Here is a 12,900-nt window from a genome sequence, read left to right on the forward strand (position 1 = left end):
TATGTATTGCACATGAATTATTGAAAAGCCATGAGCTACTATTTGTATGAAGGTGTAGACTGATATAGTTTTCTTTTCAATTTGTTAACTGCCCTGTTTAAATAGCAACAGGATAATTTCATACTCATTGTGTTTTTTAATTAATTCTGTGCATTTTCTTGACTTGCAAATGTAAGCAACTTATTTCCTCGAAATTGAGTACATTTAAAAATAAGTTGAAACAACATATTTATATATGTATTACTTGTGTAAGAGGTTTTCCAAATAGCTGCTTATTTGTGTCTTACCTCACTGGCAAAATCTTTGACATGCTTGGCATGATCCAGGGATGTAGTATGCTCATGAGGAATGTAATGCGGTCTATCTTTTCTAGCTAATTCAACATACAGGTACTGCAGAAGGAAAAAGAAAACATCTTTAATAAGATGTGTGATAATAGACAGGTTTCACAATACTTTCAAACTAGCACAGAACTTTTGTCATATCTTTCCACACTGAAGAACACAACGGTTCCTGAATTTTCTATCATGTTACTCACTGATACATCACTTCCTTTGAAGTGATAATAAAAAATATTTTATCTTCTGACTGTGGTCAGTAATTTTCAACTATATTCAATACATATCTTGCTTTGATACCATGCTTAAAAGCCTCCTTTTAGTTTCTACTCAGAAGCTTTTCACTATAAGAACCATCATTTTCATTTAACAGTTTGTCTGGCCTCACCTGACTCTGTATCTTCTGGCCGTGTTTGGCTCGGTTTAGATCCACAGTATCAAGCCTTGTTGTGTACTTCGTCTTTGCTTTATTTCCCTGAGCACGGTATACCAGCTAAAATTGACAAGAGGCAAATGAAAGATCAATTATCTCACTAAAATGTGACACATGTTCTGTTTTGTCTTTGCTTAGATCTATGATAGGTTGGGTGTCCCCGTTTACCAAATCTGTCATGATGCTTCAAGAGTCTCCAGGACCTTAATCCTGTCAGTGTCCACATTTTGCTAAATTTGGAATATTTATCTGTATCATTGCTGTGACAAGCGAACCTTTCAAGACTGATCTTTATCGATTTTTGTTGGAAAACAGAATGTAGAGATATGGAGTTACGGCATTATTAAGATTGGCTATGGACTTCCTTGGTTCAGGCGTTGGATTATCAATTGTGTCATAGAAATTTGATTGAGTTCCAATCTTGCATTAGCAAGCAAGTCGCATTAGAACAAAATGAACCCTGAGATAAATGTTCTTATCTTCCTGCTTTACAAAGAACAAGCTGATCAATGCAAAGTTCATAATTAAGGACTAAAGCTCATGGTCAAACACGTAAGATAATAGAGGTCCCTTAAAAGCAACACGACTGGCCAAACAGAGGGGAGTACGTATTTTGGCATAAATAATATTAGTGCCTTAACTTGAATGTGTACAGATTCAAAAATAAATTCTTAGCTTGGAGAAATCTCAGGATGTGTGATCACAAAGTTTTATACATAACATCAAACAAATCACAAAGCCTTCAGCAACCATCTTGATGTTCCCTGCATTAAATTCAATACTGAGTGCAATGATTACACATCAACCGCTGAATAATTCAGATCTTTTTATTGTGATCTTGGCAGAAAAGGGGATGTGAGACAAAAAAATTGCAGATGCTGGAATCCAAGGTAGACAAGCAGGAGGCTGGAAGAACACAGCAAACCAGGCAGCATTAGGAGGTGGAGAAGCCAACATTTTGGACGTAATTCTTCTTCAGGACTGGGGTGGGTGTAAGAGCAGCTTTAAATAAGGGGATGAGGTGGGGCATGGGATGGTAAAGTAGGAATAGGTGAACACAGGTAGAGGGTATGACCTGGTTGGTTGATGGGAGGAATGAATCTCTTTGGTAGCTGAAAGGAAGGGTCAATCGGAGGAATAGAAGGGAGGGGGCAGGGCTAGGAAGGAAGTCGGGGATGGAAAGAGAGGTGTGCCCATTATGAGGTAGATCACCTTTCTTGAGTTCTGAGGTGTAATTGGTATACTCTACAACTCTGTCTTCCTGCAGTTTTCCTCTTTGTCAAAAATCCCCATCAGAGGTTGATCACAGACTGAAGAAATATTTCCTTTACATTGCTTAATTTCAAATAACAGCATAGAACGCTAGATCATTTTCCTGAAGTTACATAGCATTTTCATAGAATCCTGATAGTGTAGAAGCAGGTCATTTGGCCCATCGAGTCCACAAGTAGAAAGGGAGGACTGCAGATGCTGGAGATCAGAGTCGAGACTGTGGTGCTGGAAAAGCACAGCAGGTCGGCAGCACCCAAGTAGCAGGAGAATCGACATTTCGGGCATAAGCTCTTCATCAGGAATTAGGCTTGTGGGCCTGGCGACCTGAGAGATAAATGGGAGGGGGGTGGGGCGAGATGAAAGGTAGCAGAGAATGCAACAGGTAGATGAAGGTGAGGGAGAAGGTCGGAGAGGAGGGTGGAGTTGACAGATGGGAAAGGTGATGGACAGGTCAGGAGGGAGGGGCAGAGTTGAAGGCATGGGAAAATGCGGAGGGAGGGGAAATGAGGAAAATGTTGAAATCCACATTGATCCCATTTGGTTGTAGGGTCCCAAGGCGGAATATTTTTGATTTTTGGTGGGATGTTACTCATGCCTCCCTACACCTTAACAGCACAGAGGTGGAACAAGTGGAGAGTGTCAAGCTCCTGGGAATATGATCAACAAAAAGCTTTCTTGGATTCTTCGTGTGGACGCACTGGTTACAAAGGCCCAACAATATCTCTTCTTCCTCAGGCAGCTGAGAAAATTTGGCATGATGGTAAATACCCTTGCCAATTTTTATAGGTTCACCATCGAGAGCATTCTGTCTGGATGTATCACTACCTGGTATGGCAACTGTACCATTCAAGATCGGAGATGGTTACAGAGAGTGGTGAACTCGGCCTGGACAGTCACAAAGGCCAACCTCCCATCTATATAATTCATCTACCAGGCCCGCTGTCAAGGAAAGGCCGCCAGCATTCTCAAAGATCCATCCCACCCTGGCAAAGCTTTTCTACAACCTCTACCATCGGGGAGAAGGTACAGAAGCCTGAACACTCGCACCAGCCGGTTTTGCAACAGTTCCTACCCTAGTATTGTTAGAATATTGAATGGACTCACAAACTCTTAACATTCGCCTGTACCTGTGTTTTGGTTTTTGTCACTGTTTGCCTATTATTTATTTATTTATCTATGCTATTTAACTCTGTGATCTGCTTGTATTGATCACAAGACAAAGCTTTTCACTGTGCCTTGGTACATGTGACTATAAATTCAATTCAATTCCATTCAATTCAAATTCCTCCAGACCTCGGGAGGTTAGGATTTGGCAATGGAGGAGACCATTTGAGGTTGGGGTGAAAGGTGTTGGTGAAGTTGCTGAACTGTTCGACCTCCTCTTGGGAGCACGAGGTAGCGCCGACACATTCATCAATGTAGTGGAGGAAAGGTGGGGGTGGTGCCAGTGTAACTACAGAAGGTGGACTGTTCCATGTACTCGACAAAGAGGCAGGCATAGCTGAGGCCCATGCAGGTGCCCATGGCTACCCCTTTGGTTTGGAGGAAGTGGGAGGATTGGATGGAGAAATTGTTAAGGGTGAGGACCAGTTCAGCCAGGTGGATGAGGGAGTTGGTGGAAGACTACTGGTTGGGACAATGTGAGAGGAAGAAACAAAGGGCTTGGAGGCCTTCATCATGGCGGATGATGTGTACAAGGACTGGAAGCCCATGGTGAAGATGAGATTTTGGGGGCTGGGAAAACATAAATCTTGGAGTATGTCAAATGCGTGGGTGGTGTCCTGAACGTAGGTAGGGAGTTCCTAGACTAAAGGGGACAGAACGGTGTCAAGGTATGCAGCGATGAGTTCAGTGGGACAGGAGCAGGCTGAGCCAATGAGTTGACTGGAGCAGTCAGGTTTGTGACTCTTCGGTAGGAGGTAGAATTGGGTGGTGCAGAGTTCACGGACAATCAGGTTGAAGGCTGTGGATGGGAGATCCCCAGAGGTGATGAGTTTGTGGATGGTCTGGGAGATGATGGCTTGGTGATGGGTGATGAGGTTATGGTTGAGGGGCAGTGGGGGGCCTGGCTGAATTGGTCCTCACCCAAAACAACCTCTTCTCCCACGTCCTCCAAACCAAGGGGTAGCCATGAGCACCTGCATGGGACCCAGCTATGCTGCCTCTTTGTTGGATACATGGAACAATCCAGCTTCCACAGTTACACTGGCACCAGCCCCCACCTGTCTTTTTCTACATCGATGACCATATTGGTGCTACCTCATTCTTCCACGAGGAGGTTGAACAGTTCATCAACTTTACCAATACCTTCCACCCTGACCTCAAATTCACCTGGACCATTTCAGTAACCTCCCTTCCTGCACCTCTCCATCTCCATCTCCGACAACTGACTGACCATGGACATCTACTACAAGCCCAGCAACTCCCACAGCTACCTAGACTTCACCTCCTCCCATACTACTTCCTGTAAAAACACCATCCCTTATTCCCAATTCCTCCATGTCCACCACATCTGTTCCCTGGATGACCAATTTCACCTCAGAAAATCCCAGGTGGCCTCCTTCTTACAAGATTGCAATTTCCTTTCCCACATGGTCAATGATGCCCTCCAGCACATCTCCTCCACTTCCCGCATCACTGCCCTTGAGCCCCACCCCAATGCAACAAGGACAAAACATCCCCTGCTTCTCACCTTCCACCCCACCAACCTCTGCATACATCGCATCATCCTCCATCACTTGGTCCACCTACAAATGGACCCCACCACCAGAGAGATATTTCCCACCCCACCCCTATCAATGTTCCGGAGAGACCATTCCCTCCACGACTGCCTAGTCAGGTCTAAATCCCCCACCAGCCCACACGCCATTGCTGGCACCTTCCCCTACCACCACAGGAAGTGCAAAACCTGCGACCACACCATTCCCCTCACCTCCATCCATGGCCCCAAAGAAGCCTTCCACATCCAACAGAGATTTACCTGTACCTCCACCAATGTCATCTATTGCATCCATTGCACCCGATGTGGTCTCCTTTACATCGGGGAGTTAGGATGCCTCCTTGCAGATCGTTTCAGAGAGCATCTCTGGGACACCTGCACCAACCAATCCCACCAACCTATAGCTGAACACTTCAACTCCCCCTTCCACTTGGTCAAGGACATGCAGGTCCTGGGCCTCGTCCATCACCAAACCCGAATTACCCAACGCCTGGAGGAAGAACACCTCATATTGCACCTTAGGACCCTGCTACCACACGGGATCAATGTGAATTTCAACAGTTTCCTCAATTCTCCTCCCCCCACATTATCCTAGTCCCAAGCCTCCAACTCGGCACCACCCTCCTGACCTGTCCATCATCTTTCCCATCTATCCACTCCACCCTCCACTCCGATGTATCATCTTCACCCCCAACCTTCATCTACCTACTACATTCCCAGCTACCTTCCCTCTAGCCCCAACTCCCCCATTTATCTCTCAGCTCCCCGGTCCACAAGCCTCATTCCTGATGAAGGGCTTATACCCGAAATGCTGATTCTCCTGCTCCTCAGATGCTGCCTGACCTACTGTGCTTTTCCAGCACAACACCATCGAGCCAACATCAACTCTCTGAAGGGCATCCTACCCAAATCCAACCTCTTACCCTTTCCTTGTAACCCTACATTTCTCATAGCTGATTCACCTAAACTACACATCCCCAGACTGTGGGAGGAAACCCACGCAGACAATGGGAGAACGTGCAAACTCCACAAAGACAGCTGCCCGAGGGTGGAATCGAACCCTGGTCCCTGGCATTGGGAGGCAGCAGTGCTAACCACTGAGCCATCATGTCCTCCCTTATTCATGCATAATAAAAATCTACCATCCATTTGAGATTAAAGGTGGAGTTACAATTCCATTCTTATTTGCATTCCATGAAGTGGTTGGATACTTACATTGCTCAAGTGAGTTTTCAGTTCCGTCACGCGTCTGTATTCAGGAGTATCAAGAACTGAAGTATGCTTGTCACGCAATTTTTTGGCAGCTTTGTCATAGCCAGTCTGAAAGAAAAACACAAAAAAGAAGTTTAAAGTATTTTCAAGTAAATTTTACTAGATCGGGAAGATAAGTATTTTCAGAAATACTACTTACTATCTCAAGAGTTACAATGTTTACCCCCAGTAAGCTAGGCTGCCAAACTGAAAGATTAACTTCATTTTTCTCACTCTAGAGATGTTGCTAGATCAAATGAGCATTTCCAGCATTGTCAGTTTTATTTCAGAATTTCAACATTCATGGAGTTTTCCTGTCATTTACGTATATGTAAGGCAAACGTACCGCTGTCCCAGGGAACCATAGGCCAGCTCTCTCATTAGAGAGAAACAACTGGTGGTTGTTTAGCCTAAGGGTCACTATGTCTCAGGCAAGGGGTAGGGTGAGAAGGTGGGACCTTCATGGTGATCTCAGCCACTACAGGAACTGAACTTGTACTGTTGGCGTTACTGTGCATCACAAACAGCCATCCTGCTAACAGACTGCTTCGGACACAGTAAGGACTGCAGATGCTGTAAGTCAGAGTCAATGGATGTGGAACTGGAAGAGCACAGTGAGTCAGACAGCATCCAAGGGGCAGGAAAGTCCTTTGGGCCAAAGCCCTTCAGCATCATTCATGATCTTAGACCAACCTTTTTGGCTAAATTAAAACTCACTTTTATGACATAATTTTAGATCATAACAACTGGTATATCTGGATTACAAAAAATGGAAAGCATACCCAGAATTTGTGGAAGTCACGCACTCGTATCATTTCAGGAGTTCCATACAGGAAGCATCCAATGCCCCTCAGCCACTGAAGCTCTTCCTTGTACTTATTCTTTAGAAGGAATAGTCACAAACTTAGTACTATTCAGAAAACATTAAAGAAAAATTTAAACAAAATGTATGAATAAATGATTTAATAATTACATCGCTGGTGATAACACCAACATATCGGTGATGGAGCAGCTCAGGAGTGATGGGAAGGGAAATCTTCTGACCTTTCAACCGGAAGTAGTCCGACTTATATATCAGCTAAAGGAAGGCAAAAAGTAAAATCATTGAATTCTGTTCATCAAATAGAGTATGCTTGGTTAATTTATTGAGACAATTTCACTCAATTCTTAAACTTACATCACTGATCGCCTCCTGTGTAGCTTTGACTTGACGAATTTCTGGAGTGTCATGCGTTGGGTGAATCTTGTCTTTGTTAGTGTCATAAAGTAACCGATATAGACGCTGCATCAGAGAAAGGAATTAAATGCATCAAATATTCACCTTTCCCAAGGTAATCTTTTCTGATGGATGTGTTCATGCTAACAGTACACCTACATTACCTGGTTCAAAATAAGATCTGCTTTCTTGGCTGCAGTAATGCTAATGGTTTCTGGGATCAATTTGTAGCCTCTTGCTTTCATATGTTCATAAGCTTCCTTGTACTTCAGCTATAAAAGAAAATGAGAAATGTTTTTGACAATCAAGCCCATCTAAAGAACAAAGTCTTAGTTATAGTGTTTGAACAGAAGGCACAAACATAAATATTTGTGCCATATAAACCCTTTGATTCCATGTGTTTGTATTTAGTCTAGTGACCTTTCTGAGTTACAGTGAATATTGTTCTAATACCACTACCTGCATTCACCACATGGGTTTGTGTGACTATTATCCTGAGAAACAATGGATGATTAGCATTCACCCTAGAGGAACAGTACAAGCAATACTTCCCTACGTTACATCAGTGACATTTCAAAGTATTGACTATGAAGTAATTAAGGGCAGGAATAATACCATAGCAGGTAATATATTTCAGTTATACTGTTTGATGGATATGTACTAGCCATGACACCAGAGATAACATTTCCTCCTTCCCTGAAATTATACCAAGCGATTTTCATGTCCATCCAAACAAGCAGGTGAAGCTGCATATAATATTCCATCCAACAGATGGTGCCTGTCACTGGTACTCACATGGTACTTCCAGCTAGATTTTGTGCCACTACCTCCAGACTGGGACTTGAATCTACAATATTCTGATATAAGTGCTACTACAGAACTGTTAGCAAAGGGCAGGAAAGAAAAATAGCTATAATTTTTTTTAAAAAGGCTAAAAAGTTAAAAACTGGTCTTTAATGATTGCTGATGGAATATTGTCAGAAAGAGAACAGGATGCTTTGTGGAAAAGTTATGCAGCAAAGCAAATGTGGATGTTGACAACTAAACACAAATGGCACAGCAGTTGGAAAAAAATGCATTTACAGAACTTTGGGGTGGGGGGGGGGGGCAGTCAAACCATGTGTTCAATGTGCTGCTGCAAAGTAATGTCGATCTGAAATACTTTACCAGACTGTAATGTCAACCCATCAATTATGTTATAACAATCTTACCTCTAACTTATTTGTTAAGACACTAAATAATGATACTACTTTTCATTGATCTTTTGTATCCTAGATTTGTACCTAGGTACTGGTACCAGTACCAATAGGTAAAATCTTTTCACTGTACTGCAGTACTTCTGTACAGAGTACACATGACAATAAAGGATATTATATTTAATTTCGCTCTACTCAATACATTTTGCTGTCAAGAATCTATTTAAACAAAAACAGCCTTAATTAAGTATGTTAGGCTAAAAATGGTGAAAATAATTTAAAAGGGCTTTTTTAAAGACAATGACTTTTACAGATTTCGTGGTAAGAAATCCACACCCAAAAACTGCACACTTGCATATTTCTTACACAATGTCTGGTAACAAAAGTGCAATGTAGGTAAATTTGGTAAAATGTACTGATAATCCACACTCAATTGGAATTTAAACGATCTAGAAGCACATCATAATCCTAAAACTAATGGAAGTTAAGCACCACAGCCCTCGCAAACTAAGCGTTTCTAGAATCAATAATACTCTGAGATATTGTTTTGTAAATTTTAGTTATATAAATTTTCATAGAATCAGAAAATGTTGTTCTGAAGTCGGAAGGAAGTGATTAAAACCAAATTTTTATTATAAATGGGCTGAAATTAATTACAATTAAGAAACCATCCTATGCATGAGGAATTATTTTCCATCTTCAAAGAACATTAAACAGGTTGAAATCGATGTATTCTTCAGATTAACTTCCCTCACTTACGAGTCTCATCTTAAGATAAAGGTTTAACTGCTGAGATTCAGCGAAGATGATTTTCTCCAAAACTGGGACAGATATATTTCACTTAGTCATAGAGTCATAGAGATGTACAGCATGGAAACAGACCCTTCGGTCCAACCCATCCATGACGACAGATATCCCAACCCAATCTAGTCCCACTTGCCAGCACCCGGCCCATATCCCTCCAAACCCTTCCTATTCATATACCCATCCAAATGCCTCTTAAATGTTGCAATTGTACCAGCCTCCACCACATCCTCTGGCAGCTTGTTCCATACACATATCACCCTCTGCATGAAAAGGTTGTCCCTTAGGTCTCTTTTCTATATTTCCCCTCTCACCCTAAACCTATGCCCTCTAGTTCTGGACTCTCAGACCCCAGGGAAAAGACTTTGTCTCTTTATCCTATCCATGCCCCTCATAATTTTGTTAACCTCTATAAGGTCACCCCTCAGCCTCTGACGGTCCAGGGAAAACAGCCCCAGCCTGTTCAGCCTCTCCCTAGCTCAGATCCTCCAACCCTCACAACATCCTTGTATATCTTTTCTGAACCCTTTCAAGTTTCACAACATCTTTCCGATAGGAAGGAGACCAGAATTGCACGCAATATTCCAACAGTGGCCTAACCAATGTCCTGTACAGCCGCAACATGACCTCCCAACTCCTGTACTCAATACTCTGACCAATAAAGGAAAGCATATCAAATGCCTTCTTCACTATCCTATCTACCTGCGACTCCACTTTCAAGGAGCTATGAACCTGCACTCCAAGGTCTCTTCGTTCAGCAACACTCCCTAGGTCCTTACCATTAAGTGTATAAGTCCTGCTAAGATTTGCTTTTCCAAAATGCAGCACCTCACATTTATCTGAATTAAACTCCATCTGCCACTATTCAGCCCATTGGCCCATCTGGTCCAGATCCTGTTGTAATCTGAGATAACCCTCTTGCTGTCCACTACACCTCCAATTTTGGTGTCATCTGCAAACTTACTAACTACCTCTTATGCTCGCATCCAAATCATTTATGTAAATGATAATTACACTGAGGCAATTAAAGTAAATGTTACTTTCAGAATTGATAGATACCATAGTTGATAGATTCCGCTTTAAGACTTGCTGGACACTGTAGTTGATATGTTTTATTGTAACACTATCCATTATGTGAACCAGGATTCTGCCCTTGAGATAAAGTTATATCTTCTCTTTTATTTTTTTGAAACAGTTTAACATTCCAATTATACTTGAATTGCTTATTGAGTTCGTTCATCAGTTTCTATCCATGTTATAATTTATATAGTCTCACACAGTCTTCTGTTTGGCCATTTCAGAAACCTGACTTTGTATCTCTGGTGGGGGCATACATCACTGAGAAGTAGTTCTCAGACCCTAATATTATCTGGCTGATTATCAACAATTCATGATATGGGTGTCATTTCAATATTAGGTTAAATGGCCAAAAGCTTGGTTAGAGAAATAGTTAAGGAGTGTCTTTAAGAGACAGAGAGCTGAAGGGTGAGTTGCGGCCCAAGAAATGAAAAGCATGACCAGTAGTGGAGGTGCAATTGAAATTGGAGTTGCACAAACGGTCAGTATTGGAGAAGCACAGATATCTGGGAAGAGACCCCGGAGACAGAAAGGGGCAAAGTCATAGACATGAAAGCAAGAATTGGGAATTTTAAATCCGGATGGAGCCAATGCATGTTGTGAGTACAGGGATAAAGGGATAACACTTGCTGTGTTAAGTTACAGGCAGCAGAGTTTTGAAACTTTCTGAAGGATAGAATATAGGAGACCAACCAAGAGTGTTTTGGAATGGTCAGGTCTAGAGGAAACAAAGGCATAAAAGAGTAGCTGATGAGTTAAGAGCTGATGTTCTGAAATGGAAATAAGTGATCTCATTCATGGTGAAAACCTGACTTGAAATCAAAATTAACACAAAGAAAGCAGACTGGCTGAATATTAGACCATTGCTAGAGACCAGGATGGTGATGGTGACTGGGAAATGAAATTCTGGAGTACTGACTGAAAACATTGGCTTCAGCCTTTTCATTATTTAATTGGAGAAAATTTCTGTTCATCCAGTACTGAATGAGAGATAAACAGTTGCATAATTTACTAACAGTGGAGGAATTGAGAGAAATGGTGGTGAGAGAGAGCAAAGTGCGGTACATGGAAAAGTTAATTCTGTGTCTTTGAATGATGTAGCTGGAGGGCAGCATGTAGATGAGAAATAGTAGGGTGGCCATGGATAGGTCCTGGAGATCCAGTGATTGACTGAAGTTTCATAAATAAGAATGGAATTATGTGACCTCAGTCCTGCCTGCCTGATAGCAGTGGAGAAGCATTGGATAAAAACAGCATTGAGAACCATGTCAAAGGCTGAAGACCTGGAGAGAAATCTATGTTTGTCATCGTCAGACAGAACATGCTTTGTAACTTCGCGAACAGTTCATTTAGTGCAGCAGCAAGTGTGGAAACCTGATTCGAGAGATTCAAATGTGGGGTTTAGGGTAATACTTACATCGCTGCGGTTATGGTCAACATTTCTGGCATGCTTTAAGAATGGGATATCTGCTGGAATGGTATATCCAGTGGGGAGAAGGCTTCGGCCTGTATCACGATAAAGATTCTACAAAAGGAATGTTAAAGTCCAATTAGTTGGAGAGGCTTCTCGCAATTTATTTTGAAAATCTAACAGAGATGCACACTTACCTCACTCTGTAACTTATAGGCATGCCTAGCTCTATCCAGATCCACAGTCTTTGTGGTTGGAGCAACTGTGCCTCTAATATTTGTCACATAAGCATTGTGATACACAAACTGAAAAACAGAAGGAAGAGAATAAATAGAATATTTCACTTTCAATCATACTATATTATCAAAATATTGAAAGCAAAATAATTGAATTACACATCAATGTACATATATCTCTCTCTTGAAATGCTTTTATGTCAGTACAATGTGTATCAGTAGAAGTATATATCTTCTAATATGAATACACAACGTAAATAGACATATATGTAAATATTCAAAAGTCAGAAAACATACGACAAATCAGGTTGAGCTTTGATGATATTTTATTCGATGAGATTAGATTCCCTACAGTGTGGAAACAGGCCCTTCGGCCCAACAAGTCCACACTGACCCTCTGAAGAGCAACCCACCCAGACCCATTCCCCTGCACTGAACACTACGGGCAATTTAACATGGCCAATTCACCTAACTTGCACATCTTTGGACTGTGGGAGGAAACCGGAGCAAACCCACGCAGACACGGGGAGAATGTGCAAACTCCACACAGACATTTGCCCAAGGCAGGAATTGAACCTGGGTCCCTGATGCTGTGATGCAGCAGTGCTAACCACTGAGCCACCGTGCTGCCCGTACACTTATTATTAAAGTGTAATAAAACAGTACCTGTTTTGTATGGAAGCAGCACTATCTAGAATTTATCATTCTGTTTTAACCTGTAGCTGATAGTAGATTTCTAAGTCTATGTTATTGACGTCTCTTTTTAGAAACTGGTTCAAAAAATACTTACATCACTCAACTGTTTAGCATTGGTGACAGACTGCCGGTAAGTGGGAGTATCCATGACTGGTGTGAACTGGTCCCTTGATGCCTCAGCCTTCGCCTTGTATTGAATCTGCAGAGATAAATAAAAGTGGAAAAGAAATTAAATGATCAGTGGCAGTTAA

The 12,900-nt window shown here is 42.0% G+C and overlaps 1 protein-coding gene across 41 annotated transcripts in view; it reads right to left on the reverse strand.

Moving 5' to 3' along the window:
- The window catches only part of neb (nebulin), a 293,069-nt gene that overhangs the window by 95,395 nt on the left and 184,774 nt on the right, over positions 1-12,900 (reverse strand). For all 41 annotated transcript variants that reach the window (XM_072579807.1, XM_072579845.1, XM_072579844.1 and 38 more), the window contains 10 exons: positions 12,744-12,848; positions 11,915-12,022; positions 11,724-11,831; positions 7,394-7,501; positions 7,191-7,295; positions 6,987-7,091; positions 6,796-6,894; positions 5,978-6,082; positions 727-831; positions 288-392 (listed from right to left, as the gene is read on the reverse strand). In XM_072579807.1, the coding sequence (XP_072435908.1) occupies positions 288-392; positions 727-831; positions 5,978-6,082; positions 6,796-6,894; positions 6,987-7,091; positions 7,191-7,295; positions 7,394-7,501; positions 11,724-11,831; positions 11,915-12,022; positions 12,744-12,848 (1,053 nt within the window). The remainder of the gene's footprint in view (positions 1-287; positions 393-726; positions 832-5,977; positions 6,083-6,795; positions 6,895-6,986; positions 7,092-7,190; positions 7,296-7,393; positions 7,502-11,723; positions 11,832-11,914; positions 12,023-12,743; positions 12,849-12,900) is intronic.

The sequence above is a fragment of the Chiloscyllium punctatum genome, chromosome 10 (genome assembly GCF_047496795.1).
Source record: "Chiloscyllium punctatum isolate Juve2018m chromosome 10, sChiPun1.3, whole genome shotgun sequence".
NCBI lineage: Eukaryota > Metazoa > Chordata > Chondrichthyes > Orectolobiformes > Hemiscylliidae > Chiloscyllium > Chiloscyllium punctatum.